Genomic DNA, 22,207 nt, shown 5'->3' with positions numbered 1-22,207 from the left:
TCATCCTTTGCATGGAGAGCTTTTTGGCTCTAATACAGTTCATCTCCCAAAAATACCTAGTATTGATGAGCTGTGCTGTCATAGCTGGACCATCTGGCTGTTCCCTTGTCCATTATTAGAAAACTGATTCAGAAGTCCTCCAATTCCATCTGGGAGTAATTCAAAGCAATACCCAAAGGAAGGAGAGTGAAACTTCTTTATAACAAATGAACTGCCTGTCATACAAGTTAACTGATGATCTTCAGAAATTAAGGGGAACAAAACAACTAACCGTAAATAAAATGAAAAGACAAGCACAGATTGGGAGAAATTAGTTATAATAAGTACAACAAAGCATTAACATGCAGAAAACAAACAGAAATCCTACAAAGCAATGTAAACTCAGAAGAGTTTTACACTGCTGGCATGGAACAGGATGGGAGTTCACAGAAGAAATGTAAATGACTGAAATACATCAGGCCACCAAAAAGTATAAAACGAAACAAAAGTACTATCACTTTTGTTCATCAGACTGACAAAAATTTAAATATTGGTAATGTAAATATTACCAATTTAACAGACACTTAAATTGGAGCAGATTGCCTTACCCAATCATAAATTGAAGTGATTTGAAGTTGGGCTTCTGACTTTTTAAAGAATCTTCTACTTCCTATGATATAGTAATTAGAGAGTCCCATCCCACAGCCTGAGTTTTTGCCAGGACCCTAGATCATTGCATGCTAAGTCACTTCAGTTGTGCCTGACTCTTTGTGACTTAAAGAGCCTGGGCTTCAGCCCACCGGGCTCCTCTGTCCGTGGGATTCTCCAGACAAGAGTACTGGAGTGGGTTGCCATTTCCTTCTCCAGGGGAATCTTCTTGACCCAGGGATCGAACCTGCATCGCTTAGGTCTCCTGCATTAGCAAGCGGGTTCTTTACAACTAGTGTCACCTGGGAAGCCTAGAACATCAACTCTCTAAACACCAATTCTGTTCTTGATGCCCCATAAAACCATAGGAAGCTTTGCTGAGCTTCTCAGCCTCTCAGCCACAGTTCAGATTTTTGCAAGTTCCTTGAGAGAGAAAACCAGTCCAAATGTCACTTCATTTCTGTTTTTTTCCTTTTCTTAAGGACCTTGTCCCTTCAAGTTTTTGCTGCCTGAGTAGCACTCCAGGGCCTTCACAGAGGCATTTTATGTATTTTCTTCATCTTTTCTAGTTGTTCTTGGAGTAAAGAACAACTGCAATGAGTGCTTCCTCCCTTACTGGAAGCAAAATTCCCACCCAGCTTGTCTTCTGAGCATCAGCTTCATCATCTTGAGATTCTGGAAATTCATCCCATTTCTTTTGAGCTCTAAAATTAAATGATTCCCTATGGCTCTCCTTAGAGTTTCTGTTTCTTTAAAGAACAAAGTTTAGGGGATCTGCTTTGTTGTTTCACCTAATATTTTGCTCTTTATTATTATCTAATACAATGAAAATATTAAAGATCAACCATAGTTGAAACCAAACAAATAAGTTTTTTTCCCAACTGCCAAAGACTCTGAGGCCACAACCAATCCAGCAGGAAAGTGTGCCATGATAAATGAATAGTGCCTACCCTCGAGAGGAGTGGTGGCCCATATTTGTTAGGCATTTGTCAGACACAAAGGAGATGCCCCACAAGTGGACTCATCTCTCTGAGAAGCTACTTTGTATCCATTCAGATTTTTAAAAGACACAGCTAATACCTCTCTTTGCAAGATGGGCAGGGGTTTGCTAACATGGCAGATATTCATCCCATAAACTAAGAGATTGTTGTTGTTCAGTTGCTAAGTCATGTCCGACGCTGCAACCCCATGGACTGCAGCATGCCAGGCTTCCCTGTCCTTCACTATCTCGCGGAGTTTGGTGAAACTCATGTCCACTGAATCAATGATGCTATTTAACCATCTCATCCTCTGCCACCCTCTTCTCCTTTTGCCTTCAATCTTTCCCAGCATCAAGGTCTTTTCCAATGAGTCAGTTCTTTGCATCAGGTGGCCAAAGTATTGGAGCTTCAGCTTCAGCATCAGTCCTTCCCATGAATATTTAGGATTGATTTCCTCTGGATTGACTGGTTTGATCTCCTTGCTGTCCAAGAGACTCTCAAGAATCTTCTCCAGCACCACAATTCAAGCATCAATTCTTCAGCACTCAGCCTTCTTTATGGTGCAACTCTCACATCTATACATGACGACTAGAAAAACCATAGCTTTGACTATATAACTCTTTGTCCACAAAGTGATGTCTTTGTTTTTAATACACTGTCTAGGTTTATCATAGCTTTCCTTCCAAGAAGAAAGTGTCTTTTAATTTCATGGCTGCAGTCACTGTTTACAGTGATTTTGGAGCCCAAGAAAAGAAAATATGTCACTGCTTCTACTTTTTCCCCTTCTATTTGCCAAGAATTGGAGAAGGAAATGGCAACCCACTCCAGTGTTCTTGCCTGGAGAATCCCAGGGTCGGGGGAGCCTGGTGCTTCCGTCTATGGGGTCACACATAGTCAGACACGACTGAAGTGACTTAGCAGCAGCAGCAGCAGCAGCTGAGACCTGATGCCATGATCTTAGTTTTTTGAATATTGTTTTCAGTCAGCTTTTTCGTTCTCCTCTTTCTAAAGAGGAACTAAAGAGGCTCTTTAGTTTCCCTTCAATTTGTGCCATTAGAGTAGTATCATCTGCATATGTAAGCTGTTGATACTACTCCTGGCAATCTTGATTCCAGCTTGGGATTCATCCAGCCCAACATGTCACATGATATATTCTGCATAGAAGTTAAATAAACAGGATGAAAATATACAACCTTATACTACTTTCCCAATTTTGAATCAGTCATTTGTTCCATGTAAGGTTCTAACTGTTGTTTCTTGACCCACATACAGGTTTGTCAGGAGACAAGTAAGGCGGTCTAAGTAGTCCCATTTCTTTGAGAGTTTTCCACAATTTGTTGTGATCCACACAGTCAAAGGTTTTAGCATAGTCAATGAAGCAGAAGTAAATGTTTTTCTGGAATTCCCTTGCTTTCCCTCTGATCCAATGAATGTTGGCCACTTGATCTCTGGTTCCTTTGCCTTTTCTAAACCCAGTTTGTACATCTGGAAGTTCTTGGTTCACCTAGTGCCGAAGCCTAGCTTTAGCATTACCTTACAGGCCTGTGAAATAAGCACAATTGTCCAGAAGTTGAACATTCTTTGGCACTGCCCTTCTTTGTGATTGGAATGAAAACTGACCTTTTCCAGTCCTGTGGCCACTGCTGAGTTTTCCAAATTTGCTGACATATTAAGTGCAGCACTTTAACAGCATCATCTTTTAGGATTTGGAATAGCTCAGCTGGAATTCTGTCACCTCCACTAGCTTTGTTCATAGTAATGCTTCCTAAGGCCCACTTCATTTCACACTCCAGGATGTCTGGCTCTAGGTGAATAACCACACCATTGTGGTTATCCAGGTCTTTAAGACCTTTCTCGTATAGTTCTGTGTATTTTTGCCACCTTGTCTCAATCTCTTCTGCCTCTGTTAGGTCCTTACCATTTCTGATATTTATCGTGCCCATCCTTGCCTGAAATGTTCCCTTGATATCTCCAATTTTCTTAAAGAGATCTTTAGTCCTTCCCATTCTATTGTTTTCTTATACTTCTTTGCATTGTTTATTAAAAGAGACTAAAGTGAAAATCACCCAATCACGTCTGACTCTTTGCAACTCCATGGACGGTACAGCTCATGGAATTCTGCAGGCCATAATACTGGAGTGGGTAGCGGTTCCCCTTTCCAGGGGATCTTTCCAACTCAGGGACCAAACCCAGGTCTCCCGCATGACAGGCCACCAGGGAAGTCCAAGAATACTGGAGTGGTAGCTTACCCCTTCTCCAGCAGATCTTCCCAACCCAGGAAATGAACCAGGATCTCCTGCATTGCAGGCAGATTCTTTACCAACTGAACTATCAGAGACGAGCAAAAACCAAATCCCAGCGACTCATGGTTTCCGTTTCCCATCACTTTGTTTATAAGAATTGAAGTTTGAATTAGAAATAGGGGGCATGTTGTTGACTGTCCTAGGCTTCATACTGCTATACTAAAATATCACAGACTGAGTGACTTGAAAACAATGTAAATTTGTTTCTCACAGTTCTGGAGGCTGGAAAGTCCAAGATCAAGGTGCAGGCAGATTCAGTGTCTGGTGAGAGCCTGCTTCCTGGTTCAGAGCTGGCCATCTTCTGTGTCTTCACCTGCTGGAGGGATGAGAAGTCTCTCTGGAACCTCTTTTCCAAGGGCATTCACCCCATTCATGAGGGTTCCACCCTTATGACTGAATCACCTCTCAACGGCCCCACATCATAATACCATCACATTAGTCGCTCACTGGTGTCTGACTCTTTGTCACCCCATGAGCCTGCCAGGCTCCTCTGTCCATGGAATTCTCCAGACAAGAATATTGGAATGGGTTGCCACGCCCTCCTCCAGGGGATCTCATCACATTGGGGATTACAATTTCAACATAGGAACTTCGAAGAACACAGTCGGTCATAACACTGCTTGAGACTCAGCTGTCAGAAGGAGAAGGCAATGGCGCCCCACTCCAGTACTCTTGCCTGGAAAATCCCATGGACGGAGGAGCCTGGTAGGCTCAGTCCATGGGGTCGCAAAGAGTGGGACACCACTGAGCGACTTCACTTTCACTTTTCACTTTCATGCATTGGAGAAGGAAATGGCAACACACTCCAGTGTTCTTACCTGGAGAATCCCAGGGATGGGGGAGCCTGGTGGGCTGCCGTCTATGGGGTCGCACAGAGTCGGACACAACTGAAGCGACTTAGCAGCAGCAGCAGCTGTCAGAAAGTGGTAATTATGGTGACTATATATTCTACACCCCCAAACAGAGGAGGCACTGAGGGCTACTGCTCTTACGTCAGTAATAAGATCGAATGCTGGAAATCAAGACTGAACAGGAGAAGCCAGCTCACAAGTATAAAAAGCATAATTCTGTCACTGGTGCAAAATATTCTTGATTTTCAGTAAATTGGCTCCAAAATGCGGCTTTAGAGAGCTGGCCACATTGATGAGATTTTTCCAGACCACAGTTACAGGACAGAAGGCCCTTCCTGGACTCCGGTCTCAACCTCCAAGCTGCTCCCGGACCCATCTGCAGGGAACCAGATAACAGACTCCTAACCTGCTTATTTCAAGTCAGCGGTTTTGCTTCTTACAGTGCCCAACCTCACAGATTCCAGAGGCCTTTACTCTGAACCTGCCTGCGAGCAAGGACGGTTAGCAGCAGCTGCCACCGCGCCGATAATGGGTTTATGCTGCTGCGGACCCAAGGAAGCCGCTTTGAGTTGACAATGTATCTGCATTCCTGCGGCCCAAACCCACACCCTCCGCGATGGCTGCGGCACAGAGAGAGCACGGGCGCCACCTACTGAGCACTGCAGGCCTAGCCGGCTTCGCAGCCAGCAAGACCTGCACGGCACCCAGGGCGGGCCTGAAAACCACCTTCGTACAGACATTAAGGAGGCCTCATCTTCTGCCAAGGTTAGCAATTGTTTTGAGGGTTACGCTGTAAAAAGTTACAAGGAAGTTCATTTTGCTCTGAAAACACTTTAAACTACAGTTGGGATCCAGGCTGTATTCCACTTAAGTGAGACGTGGGCAAGCCAGCAACTGCAGAGTTTACAGAACACAGTTTAGGACTCACCCTGAAGCAGGCAGTGGGTGTGGCACCAGGGACAGAGGAGCAATGATCTACGCTAGACCAACAACAGAAAGGTGGTAAAGCTGCGTCTGTGTTCCACAGCGGAGAAACTCACTCACTGAACTCGGCCGCGATTCACTCCCCAGAGTCTACCTCCAGGGGTGCAAGCTGGGGGAGCCGGCTTTCCCATCTTTCGCCGCGTCCTATCACCATCAGTAAGCTGGGAATGAGAAGTCACGATGGCTTCTTTATTGTTCTGTTCTGGTTTGATTTTTGAGTTGCCGATTGACAAATGATATGTTTGGAATTTTGTTCTCAAAATAGCTGCTTTGCAGATGCCCTAAGCCTGTCCTCTTGGCCAGCCTTTCTGAAAATACTGCCAGGAAAACTCTCGAAGTGTTCAATCCCTTCCCTGTATTCACAAATTCCTCCACGTATGCTAATAGCGCATTTCTGACAATGATCAATAAAATATGGTTTCAAATGTTTTTAGCACCTAATGACCCAAACTTACTTCCTCAATACATACAATCAATAGGTTAGTTAGTCAATAAACAATCTATTAAGTAAAAAACCCCAAACTGGGTGATGTGGTCACACACTTTTGCAGCTGGGCAGCAGAACCTGAACACCCCAGGGGACCCTTCCTGCTGAGAGATCCTGGTGCCCAGCCTCGGTCCACAGCCATCATCCAAGCATAATCCAATGAACTGCACAGGTGTGCTTCCTTTTCCAGGAAGAGACCAGGTAAACACAAATAATAGGAAATGGGCAAAGAAGTATCATGCTGGATGCAAGATACACAGATTGAAGGGAAAATTGATTATTCACAAACTAAACTTTCTTAGAGTTTCCCTGATAGCTAAGTTGGTAAAGAATCCACCTTCCAAGGCAGGAGACCCCAGTTCAAATCCTGGGTCGGGAAGATCCACTGGAGAAGGGATAGGCTACCCACTCCAGTATTCTTGGGCTTCCCTGGTGACTCAGCTGGTAAAGAATCTGCCTGCAATGTGGGAGATCTGGGTTCGATCACTGGGTTGGGAAGATTCTCTGAAGAAGGGAAAGGTTACCCGTTCCAGTATTCTGGCCTGGAGAATTCCATGGATGGTATAGTCCATGGCATCACAATGGGTCGGGCACAACTGAGTGACTTTCACATCACATCACAAACTTTCTTAAGCTACTACTGTGAGAACTGCATTTAAGGCCCCGACTCAATGGACATGAGTTTGAGTGAACTCCAGGAGTTTGGTGATGGACAGGGAGGCCTGGCTTGCTGTGATTCATGAGGTCGCAAAGAGTCGGACACGACTGAGTGACTGAACTGAACTGAAAGCTTCTGGTATTTTACTATGATTTTATTTTTGACTACAGGCCAGGTGGGCAATAACTTAAGGTATTAAATATTTATGTGAGCTCATCGTTTTACCCATAAAGATTCAATCATCATGTTTTCCATCCATTCCAGCCCCCTTCTTTTTGCAAGGTCCTGTGCAAAATAGTTTTGAAAACATGTTTCCAACCAATCATTCAACTGCTGACCTGGTGAGATTTCTTAGATGGCTTATTCTTTAATTCCTACAATTCAGTTCAAAGAGGGCACCTAAAGCAACTATCAGCTACTACAAATTCAAGTTTAACCATTAGGTGAGCTGCTGGGAGAAACTTCTGTCAGTACCTTGAAAGCTTACTTCCTTGGCCCACATTAGAAATCTGGTCCAGAAATGTATACTTTCAAAATGAGCACAGCTCCACAAGCAGACCATTTACTTTAAGGCCTTTCTGATTTTCTTTCTTTGGGGTTGAATTATAAATTTTGAAATCTTTACACTCATCATTAGTATCTTGTTAACTTAAATTATATTTAAACCAAGAAAGGGCTTACCCAGGTGATGCTAGAGGTAAAAGATCCACCTGCCAGTGTAGGAGACCTAAGAAACACAGGTTCAATCCCTGGATCAGGAAGATCCCCTGGAGAAGAGAATGGCAACCCACTCCAGTATTCTTGCCTGGAGAATCCCATGGACAAAGGAGCCTGGAAGGCTACAGTCCACAGGGTCGCAAAGAGTCGGACACGACTGAAGTGACTTAGCAGAGCACAGCACAAACCAAGAAAACTGAAAGTGACGAAGTACCCACTTCAATCTCAAAACAGAGACAGTTTTAAAAGAAAAAACTTCTGAACTATTTTAAACATCATTCTTCTTTGATAAAATTGTTTCTTTTGAATTTTAGAACTTAGTAATTTTGAAAACACTTTCTTCCACAGCTTCAATGATTTGCTAGAGATATTTTCTTAAAACTTTCAACTAATACAAACCCAAATATGAACATCAGCTTTAAGAGAAATCATAAAGTTTTTAGCAACAGAAAAAAAATTTGCCTGTTACCTCCTTTTTAATTTTTTCACCCCCAAAAGCTATAATAAAACATTAGTACCTCTTATACTAAACATCATATAAATCAGTTCAGTTCAGTTCAGTTCAGTCACTCAGTCGTGTCCGACTCTCTGCGACCCCATGAATCACAGCACACCAGGCCTCCCTGTCCATCACCAACTCCCGGAGTTCACTCAAACTCATGTCCCTAGAGTCGGTGATGCCATCCAGCCATCTCATTCTCTGTCGTCCCCTTCTCCTCCCGCCCCCAACCTTTCCCAGCATCAGAGTCTTTTCCAGTGAGTCAACTCGTCGCATGAGGTGGCCAAAGTATTGCAGTTTCAGCTTTAGCATCAGTCCTTCCAGTGAACACCCAGGATTGATCTCCTTTAGAATGGACTGGTTGGATCTCCTTGCAGTACAAGGGACTCTCAAGAAGAACTGATGCTTTTGAATCATATAAATACTTAATGTTAAAATCCCAATTTCAAAAGAGTAAGAACCAGAACCTACATCCCATCGACCTAGATGACAGATTAAAGACATCTGGAAAATGCTTGTGATTTCAACACAATTCTTCAAAAAAAACTCTTCCTTCCTTGCACACAATTTGGTATATATGCATTAATAAACGTGACAAAAATGAAAATGAAAGACATGCCAGGAGCGAAACTTCTCCTTCAGAATTTTTTCAATCTAGTAAAATTCTTCTTAATCAAAAAACACAAATCTTATAAGCCAAATGCTTTTTTAGAATTTCAACTCGTCATTTTAAGAAGGATCTATATTTAAAATTTCATTTCAGTGTCAGGGAAGATCACAGATGACACAGTAATTCTCAGCAAGAATATTTTAGGTGTACATACCTTGAGGAGTTTCATCCCCTCTCATGGAATGCCACCACTTCAGAAGTAGAATTCAGCAGTTTTTAAAAGCTGCACACAGCTATCAAATGTGACCAGTCTTCTGAACAATCATGGCTCCTTTTGGCTCCTACCCCTGCACATAATATGTGCTCAGTAAACACTGAATTGACTAGCGTTTAGCATGTCAAGCATGACATGTGAAAGACGAATTTTAGTGAGATAGTCAAAGCTGTTTAACACCAGAAGTCAACAGCATCTGCGATAGATGTTTTTGGTTTTTTTTTTTAAGTAGAAACAGAGTCATTACTAACTTGTTCATTTTAATAACCTCTTACGTCGTTTCTCAGTGAAGAGTTTATAAATTCATGAAGCTATTAATTCATTAAACTTCACTCTAAGAATATTAGAAAGTTAGTATTTGTGTTTTCCTGCGGTAACAGAAGGTGTGACCCAAAAGGTTAAGTGATATGCCTGAGTGTGTAGAAGGCAGAGTTTAAACCCAGGTTTCCTGCCTCCGAGTCCCTGCTTGGCTGAGAGTTCAGATGCCTGTTAGGGGTTACTGATCCTGCAGGTGCATCGCAACCTTGATGCCTCAAGCTGGACCGGGCCAGTAGAGGCAGATACCAACACCAGAGGACATCACCCTGGCCAGCACAGGGTGACCATGATCTGCTACTATCACACTCCAAGTGTTATCATTTGCAAGTGATGTTCATTGCACTAGTCAGGAGTATGGATGCCAGCCTTCACGGGCATACTTGAGATGAAAAATATAATCACTGTAGCACAACTGACAGGCCCCTGTCTGTTTTCACCATGAAGGGGAAAAAAATGGATCATTTCCCAGCCCAAGAAAGCACAGGTCTCAGTTTGAAGCTAAACCCAAAGAGGCATAATCAAACGTGGCTTTCACTAAATGTCTAACCCACCTTACTAAATCAGATGCCATCTGTTTATTAGTCCCACCACCTTCTCACCCCCTCTTTCCTTACTGCCTCACTGATTCTGGCTTTAGCTCGCTTCACACACCCACTGCTTTAGGCTGTGGGAAGGAATACTGACGCTTCAAGGGCAGAATTCGGCAAACGTCTTTTAAAAGATGTTCACAGCTATTGAAGATGATCCGCCTTCTGAACAAGTAAGCCTGCTCGCAAAAGCAGCTCTTTTATGAGTCTGACATAAGATGTGCAATTCCTCCCCTGGTATTAGAGAACTCTCCCTATCTTCAGGAGCCCCTTAGGAAGAAGCCTCTTGTGACGCACCCTTAGTATTACCCACTTTTGGCAAAATGCTTGCTAACGTGTGTGTTGTTGGGCCACTTTCCTCATCTGTAAAATAAATGGGTTGATTCCATTTCTAAGGTCCTTCCTGCCCTAATATTATAAAAATGCTTTCTGAAATAACATACATGATCAAAATAGGGTGCATTTTTTAGCACTTATTACCTGCCAGGGTATGTACTAATGCATTTTATTGCACTAAGCACTTTATTTACATTACTTCATTTAAACCTTAATAATAATATCCTTACCCCCAGGCAGACACTCTTACTATTTACTGCTGATGAAAGACAGTATGAGTGCTTGAGCAGGAGAATCGTCCTCAACCAATCTTTCCTTGGCCAATCTAGCAAGTACACTGACTCCAGTTCATTTTGTAATCTACACTGTGATGAACGACCTCAGTACTGTGGATGTTGGTAGCTGCTCTTAGGCAGGGTCTCCATACAGCTTACCCCTGCAAAGCTGTGTCCTTACCAAGAGTTGGTCATGTTTGTCCCCAAACTTGTTTGTGCCAGATATACTTGGCACTGCAAAAATGTAATTTAATAAAAATAGTACATAAGCCAATGACATATAATTAAATAAAGAAAACACCATTTCAGTAACTCAGTAAGATGCTTTGGAGTGACAGGACAGATCATATACACACAAAAGTGTTGTTGAGTATAATGCACACAAGAGATAATACAGTCAAAGATTAGGGGCCAGAAATCCCCAAAGTTGAGAGAGTTGGTAAATTTATATTGTTTCCCCTATGCCTTTAAGTTCTCATTCCATTTTGAAGAAAACCAAATGGGAGGTTTCTTAGAGAATGCATCACAAAAGGAGATTTTGCAAGAAAGGCAGCCTGGTCCTACAAGTGCCAGACTCAGACGTTAAAACAAGCAAAAGAACCACATCTGATGAATGTGTAGGTCTTATATAATTTTTTTTAATTGACAGTATATAAGTCACTGGGAGTGGGACTTTTCTGCTTTATGGAGGTATAATTCACATAATAAACTACACATATTTAAAGTATACAGTAAGTTTTGACATATATATAAGAAGTCATCATCAAAATCAAGATTATGAACACATCTATCACTGCCAACGGAGAAGGAAATGGCAACGAACTCCAGTATTCTTGCCTGGAAAATTCCATGGACAGAGGAGCCTGGCAGGCTACAGTCCACGGGGTCACAAAGAGTTGGACACGACTGAGTGACTTCACTCACTCATGCATCACCCCCAAAAGGTTCTCATGCCTCTTTGTAATCATTTTGTCTACCCTCCCCCTCGAGGACCTTTTGGGGGTGATGCGTGAGTGAGTGAAGTTGCTCAGTCATGTCCGACTCTTCGCGACCCCGTGGCCTGTAGCCTGCCAGGCTCCTCTGTCCATGGGGATTCTCCATGCAAGAATACTAGAGTGGGTTGCCAGGCCCTCCTCCAAGGATTCTTCCCAACACAGGGATAGCACCCAGGTCTCCCACATTATAGGCGGAAATTTTACCGTCTGAGCCACCAGAGAAGCCCTTCCCCATTCATCCCCAGGCGAAATGGATCTGCCAGGACAGGCTCATTTGCACTTTCTAAAATTCTACATAAATGGAGTCGTGTAGTATATGCTTTCCTCCTCCTGACCTCTCTTCAGTGTAATTATTTTGAGACTCAGCCATGTTGCATGCATCAAGTTTGTTCGCTTTTATTGTGGAGTACTATTCTATGGTGTAGGTAGCCCCCATTTTGTTCATCTGTTCTCCTGTTGATACAGACATTTGTATCTGTTAGGAGCTATTACCAATTAAGCTGCCAGAAACTTCTAAACAAGTCTTTTTGTGGACATGCTTTCACTTCTCTTGGGTAAATGCATAGAAGTGGAATAGCCAGGACACAGAATAGGTATATGTTTAACTTTTAAAGAAACTACCGGCTATTTTCCATCAGCAGCATGAGTGTTTTTTATGTCCCATTTTTGGCCAACAATTGGTATTCTTTTTTTAAAAGTCATTCCAGCGGGTGTGTAGTGGTATTTCATGATGGTTTTAACTTGCATATCCCTAATGACTAATGATGTTGAGTATCTTATCATATGTTTGTCATTTTTTTTTGGCAAAGCGTTCAAATATTTTGCACTTTTTTTAAAGTGGCTTATTTGTTTTATTACTACATTTTGGAGTTATTCATTATTTTCCAGATCCAAGTCCTTTTCTTCCAGTTTGTGGCCTTTTTTTTAACAATGTCTTTTGAGAAGCTCTTAATTTTAGTAAAATACAACTAATCATTTTTAGATTTTACACTTATGATCCACTTTTAAATTTTTTTAATAAGGTAAGAGTCTTAATTCAAGTTTGGTTTTTCACATATGGCTATCAAATATTCTAGCTCCATTTGTTACATTATCTTCTCTTCACTGAATTATTTTTATGCCTTTGGCAAAAATTAATTGCCCATCTATGTAAGTGTGGTTTCCTTTTGGACTCTATCCTTCCATTGATCAAATTGCCCACATCTGTGCAAGCTTTCCTGGTGGCTCAGATGGTAAAGAATCTGCCTGCAATGCAGAAGACATGGGTTCAATCCCTGAATTGGAAAGACCCCATGGAGTCACAAATGGCAACCCACTCTAGTATTCTTGCCTGGAGAAATCCATGGACAGAGGAGGCTGGCGGGCTGAAGTCCATGGGATCCCAAAGAGTCAGACACGACTAAGCGACAACACTTTCACTTTCCCACTTCTGTGCCAACTGTAGCAATCTCTTCTTTTTAACTTTCTTGATTTACCAACCAGCTCATATCTAGGTTTGTCCGGGGGCTTTTACTGTATTCCTGCAATGTGGGAGACCTGGGTTCAATCCCTGGGTTGGGAAGATCCCCTGGAGACGAGAATGGCTACCCACTCCAGTATTCTGGCCTGGAGACATCCATGAACAGAGAAGCCTGGTGGGCTACAAACCATGGGGTTGCAGAGTCAGACACAACTGAGCCACCTTCACTTTACTATATTCCAGTGGTTAAGAAAACTGACAGGGAAGGGAAGGCAGAAAAAATGACAAGATGGGCAGGTAGAAAAAAAAAAAGCAAAAGTATCACAACAGGTAATAGGACAAAGATTAGAAAAAGCTGACACTTCCATTAATAAAAAGTGGCTTTTTCTCAACTCTGCCATCAACAAAGCCCACCCCCACCTAACAGAACTCTTATCTTGTTTTGAAAGGTTATATCTATAAAATAAACAGCATTAGATATTAATTCATGTTCTCATCTATTATTCATCAAAGGTATATAACATTGTTTCTGAGCAGTATGGGATAACCAAGGTTGCTGTAACTCATACCAAAAATAAACTGACCTTTTCAATATCCTGTGCAGTCTTGTGACAGGCAACGTTCTGATCCCCATTAAGTTTTGTGAAATAGTCACAGACGCCCCTGGGACTGCCACCATCTTACTCTTGACCCAAACCACTCTCTTCTGAGAGCCATAGGGTTCTTCTAGAGCTTCAGACAAACTCCAGCCCAGGGGCTTCACCTGGCTTTACTTTCTCCATCAACCACTTGCAGTGTCATCAGAGCCCCAGAAAAATATGTGATTCATTGATGTGATAAAAAATAACAAGAAAGTGTAAGGCACTGATTGTCAATCCATGGTTTTACAGTAATTAGGAATGCCACTAATGATTAGCTCAAGAGATAACCCCTACACCATGAAAAAATTTATTTCTCTCAGCACTACAAATAAACAGTGATCAGGTAGAGCAACTCAAAAAAGTCTGAAATACTAGAGCTTCAGACAAAGAGTACTGAAGAGAAACAACATGAAACACACCAAGAGCAACTGTTTGAAAACTTAGTCAAAAAGCAAAACTCTGTCCCAGTTGGGGAGACCAAAGCTATCAAATCTGACAGCCTGACATGTTTGAATCCAGAAACATCTTAAAGTCAGATCCCGAGTGAAGAGTGACGGATTCTTAGTGTAGACTGTTACGATGTCACCCGACACTCAGAAACAGCTTTCCTCAAGCAATGATTGATTTTAACAAAAGAACAGCAGTCAACAAATGAATGCACAAAAAAATGACAGAAAAGACACAATTATTCTGATTTCAAATATTATTTCTCCTCTTTAGAAGTTAGAAGTGTTCCCATTTGTTTCCTTCTTTCTAAAAATAGGACATGCCTTCCCATGTGCTTGTCACCCTCACACAGAGGGCTCAGCAAGCCTCTCAGAATTACTTCCATTTTAGCACCACTGCTGCTAAAGTGGCCTGGAAAATCCCATGGATGGAGGAGCCTGGTAGGCTGCCGTCCATGGGGTCGCTACGAGTCAGACATGACTGAGCGACTTCACTTTCACTTTTCACTTTCACACATTGGAGAAGGAAATGGCAACCCACTCCAGTGTTCTTGCCTGGAGAATCACAGGGACGGGGGAGCCTGGTGGGCTGCCGTCAATGGGGTCACACAGAGTCGGACACGACTGAAGTGACTTAGCAGCAGCAGCTGCTAAAGTGAGGGCTACTGTACCTTTGAAATCCAGCACCTTGTCATAGGGCTTCCCCATGGCTCAGTGGGTGAAGAATCTGCCTGTGATGCAGGAGACACAGGAAACAGGGGTTTGGTCCCTGGGTCAGGAAGATAGGCTGGAGGAGAAAATGGTAACCCACTTCAGTATTCTCAAAAATCTCATGGACAGAGGAGCCTGGCGGGCTACAGTCCACAGGGTTGCAAAGAGTCAGAGGTGACTAAGCACACAAATGCTTGTCAAAACAAATCCAAAGCTCTCTTTCAACTGAAAACAAACTACACACTCACTGATGTCATTTTGAGAAACAGGAGAGGAAATCCAGACTTAATTCCCAGTCGGCCATTAACTGTGCAGACTTATGTAGATTTAAGTTCTCTGGGCCTCAGTTCAGTTCAGTTCAGTCGCTCAGTCGTGTCTGACTCTTTGCGACCCCATGAATCACAGCATGCCAGGCCTCTGTGTCCATCACCAACTCCCAGAGTTCACTCAAACTCATGTCCATCGAGTTGGTGATGCCATCCAGCCATCAGTTTAAGATGAATGTAATAGTCAATAAGATTGAAATGAACAAATGAAAATAACAGAGAACAAAACTACTGGTTACCAATGGGGAGAGGGAAGTGGGGAAGGGCATGATAGAAGGGATTCAGTTCAGTTCAGTTCAGTCGCTCAGTCATGTCCGACTCTCTGCGACCCCATGAATCACAGCACGCCAGGCCTCCCTGTCCATCACCAATTCCCGGAGTTCACCCAAACTCATGTCCATAGAGTCAGTGATGCCATCCAGCCATCTCATTCTCTGTCGTCCCCTTCTCCTCCCGCCCCCAACCTTTCCCAGCATCAGAGTCTTTTCCAATGAGTCAACTCGTTGCATGAGGTGGCCAAAGTATTGCAGTTTCAGCTTTAGCATCAGTCCCTCCAATGAACACCCAGGACTGATCTCCTCTAGAATGGACTGGTTGGATCTCCTTGCAGTACAAGGGACTCTCAAGAGTCTTCTCCACCACCACAGTTCAAAAGCATCAATTCTTCGGCAATCAGCCTTCTTCATAGTCCAACTCTCACATCCATACATGACCACGGGAAAAACCATAGCCTTGACTAGACGGACCTTGGTTGCAAAGTAATGTCTCTGCTTTTTAATATACTATCTAGGTTGCTCATAACTTTCCTTCCAAGGAGTAAGCGTCTTTTAATTTCATGGCTGCAATCAGCATCTGCAGTGATTTTGGAGCCCCAAAAAATAAAGTCTGACACTGTCTCCACTGTTTTTCCATCTATTTCCCATGAAGGGATTAAGAGGTACAAATTACTATGCATAAAATATATAAGCTTTAAGGATATATGGTACAGCACAGGGAATATAGCCAATCTTTTACAATTGTAAATGGAATATAATCTATAAAAACATAGAATCACTGTTGCATGTGAAACTAATATTGTAAATCAACTATACTTCAATTAAATGTATGTGTGTGTATGCTCAGTTGTGTCCAACTCTTTGCAGCCCTAGCCTGCCAGGCTCTCTGTTCATAGAATTTTCAAGGCAAGAATACTGGAGCAGGTTGCCATTTCATCCTCGAGATCTTCCCCATCCAGGGATCAAACCCGTGTCTCTTGCAGTCCTGCACTGGCAGGCAGATTCTTTACCACTGAGCCACCTGGGAAGCCCACATACGCACACACACACACAATGAACATGACAAAAAACACAGTCCTTGCTCTAAATCCTGGGATCTCTAGTTCTATGACTGTTACAGCTATGAATTTTCTACTCTTAGGCTTATGGGGAATGTAATTAGATAATTCCAAACTTGATTTTAGTTATAATCTAAACTTTCAAACAACTGTATCAGAACCGCTGGCATGGTGTCCATCACCAGGAAATGGTGCTGTGGGGCCAGATTCCACTTGGATTCCACTTGGATACTGAAAATGTAATCAGTGTTTTTACTGAATACCATGAGACAAAGTTCTTTGTTTATTTTTGCTGTCCCTGAAACAATACCAAATGGAGCTTATATGAATTAATTATCACAGTGTCAAAGACTGTCATTAGAATAAAAATATTCTTTAAAAATACATTATTTCTAGTGTATCTTTATGGCACTTTACTATCTTCAAAGATATTTCATATTCATTAGATAAGGTTTATCCCAGGTATAGAGAACTGAAAAAACATAAAAATAAAAGTTCAAGCAAAGTTTTTTTTTCTTCCAAAATTTAACTCTTACTCAATAGCAACCCACTCCAGTACTCTTGCCTGGAAAATCACATGGACAGAGGAGCCTGGTAGGCTGCAGTCCATGGAGTCGCTAAGAGTCGGACACGACTGAGCAACTTCACTTTCACTTTTCACTTTCATGCATTGGAGAAGGAAATGGCAACCCACTCCAGTGTTCTTGCCTGGAGAATCCCAGGGACGGGGGAGCCTGGTGACCTGCCATCTCTGGGGTCACACAGAGTGAGTTGGACATGACTGAAGCAACTTAGCAGCAGCAACAGAGAAACAGCCTATAAAATTAGCAATCTAACTGCTGCTAAATTTAAGTCAAAGCTACATAAGCAAGATTTAAAGAAATGGAAACTACTAAGAATAATATTTTCCTCCATTAAACATAATACTTAATAATCAGTTTAATTTTTCTTTCTACCATAGTAAGAACTATATGTTCCTTACAATTGCAAAGGAATTTTGTTGAAATAAATTACACTAGTAGCAATCATGATATCCCAAGTCATTAAGGCTTTGAATAAAATTTATATCTCAGATGTCTGTAGGAAATAATGGTAAACAAGGTTGGAATACCCTGGAGACTCTTTCCTCACCCTCCTTTCCACATGTTTTTATGTACTCTAATGATTTTGTGGATTTCAATTCTTTGGTTAAAAATAACATGTGAAATAAAGAGAACAAGGAAATTTGAAACATAATCTAAACTAGATCAAAGTGCCTCAAGTCAGTAGAAAGTTTAACAACTCAGTTCTCATTTTCTTATAACAAAGAAGGATATAATCTAGTCTTTTCATTATGCAAATTGTTATGGGCCTAGAAACAACAACAACAAATTGTAGAATAGGATTATCTAATTAGTCAAATATAATTCCCTATAACCAGAACAATAATTGTGGATCATCCACATGGAACCAACTCTGTTATACAGAATGCTTCTTTTGTTGTAAAGGGAATTTGTATGTGAGTTCTGAGTCTTTATTAGCTGCAATAGGGACTTTGAAATAGCTACATGAATAGTGACCAAACCATAGGAAAGTCTTCTCTATTGTCTTTTCTGACCAAACAATCCCACGCTCAAAAACCTAAAATCCCAACAGAAAATAAAGTGGCACACTAAAGAGGGAATACAATATTAGTTTCTGAAATTTTATTTTTAATACATACATTTCACAAACAGAAACCTTCTAACACCACACAATTCCAAATGTTTCAATTTTATCAACATTCTTTAACTATTTACACTGTCTTCTCTCAACAAAAGTGCAATCCAAGACATCTTGACAAGAAATCTTTACTGACAAGAATGTATTTTTGAGCTGGTGTTAATGACGCCCATCCATAATGTTTTCTTTCAATGATCTGGAATAATAATAAAGTCAACAGGACACAGAGATGAGTTGGGTTAGGCAGCATCCTTTTACAGGAACCAAAACACTGAACAAGAACATTTTCTCCTCACCTCCTCCCCAACCTCTGACTGCAATGACCCAGCAGCTGAGACTTTACCATGAGACTAAAGAGAAGAGCAACCTGGAGTGACTGACCCGAGCACAGGAGCAGAGACTGCGTGTTAAGCACTGATCTTACAGGACAAAACGACTGATTTCAGCAAGTTAGTCTGGGTGACCTAAGAAGTTACATTAAAAGTTTATCTGTTAGTTTTAGGATTTAAACACCTAGGAATATTCTTTCCCGAGGAGTTAATTTCCCCCCAGACAGATATGAATATACTTTTACTCCCAAAATGAATACACTTCTTTTACAAAAACTGGAAATTAAAAACTGTTTGGAGAAAGCTCTTTCTTAATTACAGTGGGATAATTCAGCCCACTCCCTAACTTCATGGCCATAGGTGTATCAATTGCTTCAAATGCAACCAGAAAACAGAAGACAGTGAAGAACTGATTTAGCCTGAAGAGAAGATGACAGTACGATCGGAAATAGTCATCCCACTAAACTAAGGCAGGTAATTTTATTTGTTCAAGGTTTAACTCTTAAAAATAATGATAAAACAAGTTAAAGTAGATAAAAAATTACCTATAAGCGAGTTCATGTCTTTGAACACTACTAGAAAAACAGAAAATGGACCTCTTGGGTGACTAATATCCTTTAACATCTGAACATCAACCAAAATAATCATCTTTTTTGGTACATTCCAATTCCTATCAAGGTACTCAGAGCAAAGTACTTCTAGAAAGTATGATGAAAATATTAAGGTCTGCAGATTCCAAAATAAAATTTATTCTTCACATGGTGGCATATTCAATGATATTTTATTCTCAAATCTGCCAAATTTTCCATTTTAGACAAGCAATGCCATAAAGGCATTATCAATTTAGCACCCACAGAATCCTAACAGAACCATCAAAATAAAGGCCACAAGCAAATTTTACTTAATTACAGTGAAACCTCCGCACACTTATTTCTCCAAGAGTAGACAACAACATAAGGGGAAAATACTGAATGCATCTATACTTGCAATAGTTTTGGGCTGAGGGGCATGTAGGTGATCTACATGTAAGCTTTTAAGCTTCAGAACAACAATACAAGCAGGTTTCTCTTTAGAAATTTAGGTGGGTTAAAGAACATCATTACAAATATTTTACTACTCATTTGAAATTCAGAAATAAAATCCAATGGTATGCTGAAGACAAGAGAAACTCCTCAATTTTTTTATACCTGGTACATGACAGAGAATCAATAGGGAAACAGCTGATTCAGTTACAGTTTTGTGTATCAAAGGCAGATTTGCAAGGGCTATGTCCTATAGACCTCTTTTCCTTGCATCAAACACTGTCAGACCAATAACAACTTGCTGTGTCTTATGAGCATTGAGCATTTCCCCCCACTGTGAAATATTCTTCAGATCATCAAACATCAAACTAGATGTGGTCAGCCAAATTATTATCATCCAAACCGAAAGACGAAGCTTATTAGTCAAACTCTCACAGTCAGCTGTGTTCTTTCAAACAAAACATCAAATATTTCATGTAGCAGAACTGAAACTCATATGCAATGATGCCTAAACACTTCTGAGAGGAAAAACAACTGTTTTTTCTGGGGAGGGGTGAGAGGGGGAAATGATATAAACTAAATAATAGAAAATATCCACATAACCCCAAATTTAGTTACCCATAAAAGGATATTCTCAGCATCCTCATAACACATATTGTATTATAGCTGAAATTACCAAATTCATTTTTTGAGAAATCATATTCCAATTCCAGTTTTATAAAGATATGGGGTGTCAGTCTATTTAAATCAGGAAACTCTAATAAACAGAGGCTGTATTTTAGAAAGCTCAATACTCTGACTAACAAAGTTCTATAAATTACCATCTTTTTCACCAGTGGTAAGGTATCATGGAGATCTTCAGAATAATCTATTCTCAAACATATTGTTATGCATTATAATTGGTGATCTTCCAAAATGAAACACTTTAAAAACTGAAGGTCAAATCTTTGATTTTGGAAACTCAGCACTAACAGAGTAAAATGCAGCCATAAGCAGTTTGGGGGGAAGGTAAGTGTGGCAATGACTGCTTGTGAAACTCACCAGTTAGGGTCTGTGGCTGTGAGATTTACCTGTGAGAAGGATCTGACATCAAATGACACTTTGACAGTGTGAACCTATATAAATCAGTACCGCCAAAATCATGTTATTCATGGAATTCTCCTTACAAGCTTGTTTGACCAACCTCAAAGATACAATTCAAATGACAGGGTTCTGCCCTTCTGCCCTCTGAGTCGGTGTGCATCATTTCCAAATTCTTTTAGCATATTTTCTTTGTTACGGGTCAGTTTTACCTAAAAACATGTGCAACACCCACTGTTTTCATATGTCTTATAATTTGGATATTATTTTCAGTATGAAAACTGGCTGCTAGGATACAACAAGGATAGAATCAGGGCTCATGTCCACTTCCCAATGATCTGTCAGTGAGGGGAAGCTGCAGGTCAGTGTGTGCTGCAGAATGCCAAACCAAAGCGGACAAACACACCATCAGCTCTCCAGGCACAGGTTACATTCACTTGTCACATGTTTTTCCCAAGGCCCAGAGAAGACTTAAAAGTGGATCTTTAGACAGTTAACACCTTAGTAAGGGTTTCTTCCCAACTCCTTCCATGCTCTCAGTTTATGACCATGTAATCCCTTTCCTAAATTCACCCCATCCTCCCCACCACCCTAAAAGCTGCCTGAGAGACTCTTAGTGATAGCGAACCATTCCCCCAAGCTCACGGGAGTACCTGGCTGGGTGCTGGTCATGACCACAGACTAACACGTGAGAGTCAAGAGAGGGCAAGGGGCAGGGCCCCTTTAAGTGGCACACATACACAAAGGAACTCTCCTTTCAATTAGAAAAGAAATGAATGCCACAGAAGGCTTCCCTAGAAAAGATATGTAACAAAGTAATATCAATAAAATAGCTATTACTAAAGCAAAGCTTTCATCAATAAGCTTCAAGAACTTTGAAGGAGGAAAATGGCTTCACGAAATGGTAGTCCAGGTTGCCACAGTGTGGACACTGCTGGACATTGCTGTACTCGGAGAAGTACTGCATGCCAATCCGCACGTCGATCACCGGCTTCCCGCAGTGCTTACAGTTCAGGCGGGCCTGCGGGGGGAAAACAAGATGCTGTGAGCCACACTACCCCTCTGCCCCCCAGCATTGCCAACCAACACTCAAGACTGCTTACCTGGGAAACTGATCAAGAGTTTAATAAAGCATCCCTTTATTACCCCAAACAGAGTGGGCAGAGCATCAGAGAAGCATAAGATATTATACACGCAAATATTTACCCATCAGCCTCAAAGATTAACGATTCTTCATTTCTCTCCTGATGTGCAGCACTGCTTGTAATTACTCCACAGATGGAAAGAAAATTCTCAACCTGTACTGCCTAAACTTCTCCAGTAAAACTCCTAACAACCGAAAATCTCTTCCCTGTGGATTTTAAAAAGTGGCTGAAACCAACCTCTCTCATCCAAACCAGCATGAAATTTCTTTGAAGATTGTTTTTGAGTTTATTTCTTAAATGTATATACATTTTTCATTCTTCTCCTAACTAGATTTCTGCTTTCTTTGAGGTAAAAATAAAATTTCCCTCAAATATTCTAGTAAAATTGAGGATCTGGAAATAAGGGCCATGTTTACGCTGAGGCTTCTGGAACCTGCAAGAACACTGTACTTTCATTCATGCCCTGGCCTCCCTCTAGTAGCACCAGACCTAAGCTTTCAGCAATAGGTCCAA

General features: G+C 41.4%; 1 protein-coding gene across 1 annotated transcript in view; it reads right to left on the bottom strand.

Annotated features, from left to right (window-relative positions):
* Positions 1–18,087: 18,087 nt before the first annotated feature.
* HECA (HECA ribonucleoprotein granule regulator) overlaps positions 18,088–22,207 on the bottom strand; it is a 42,934-nt gene continuing 38,814 nt past the window's right edge. Inside the window, exon 4 of the mRNA XM_055433072.2 lies at positions 18,088–21,570. Within this exon, the coding sequence (XP_055289047.1) occupies positions 21,406–21,570 (165 nt within the window). The 3' untranslated portion in view covers positions 18,088–21,405. The remainder of the gene's footprint in view (positions 21,571–22,207) is intronic.

This window comes from Moschus berezovskii, chromosome 10, assembly GCF_049115385.1.
Source record: "Moschus berezovskii isolate FMDL1 chromosome 10, NW_MosBer_1.0, whole genome shotgun sequence".
NCBI lineage: Eukaryota > Metazoa > Chordata > Mammalia > Artiodactyla > Moschidae > Moschus > Moschus berezovskii.
Note: the sequence above shows the minus strand (reverse complement) of the source record. Positions and strands in the feature narration are given on the sequence as shown.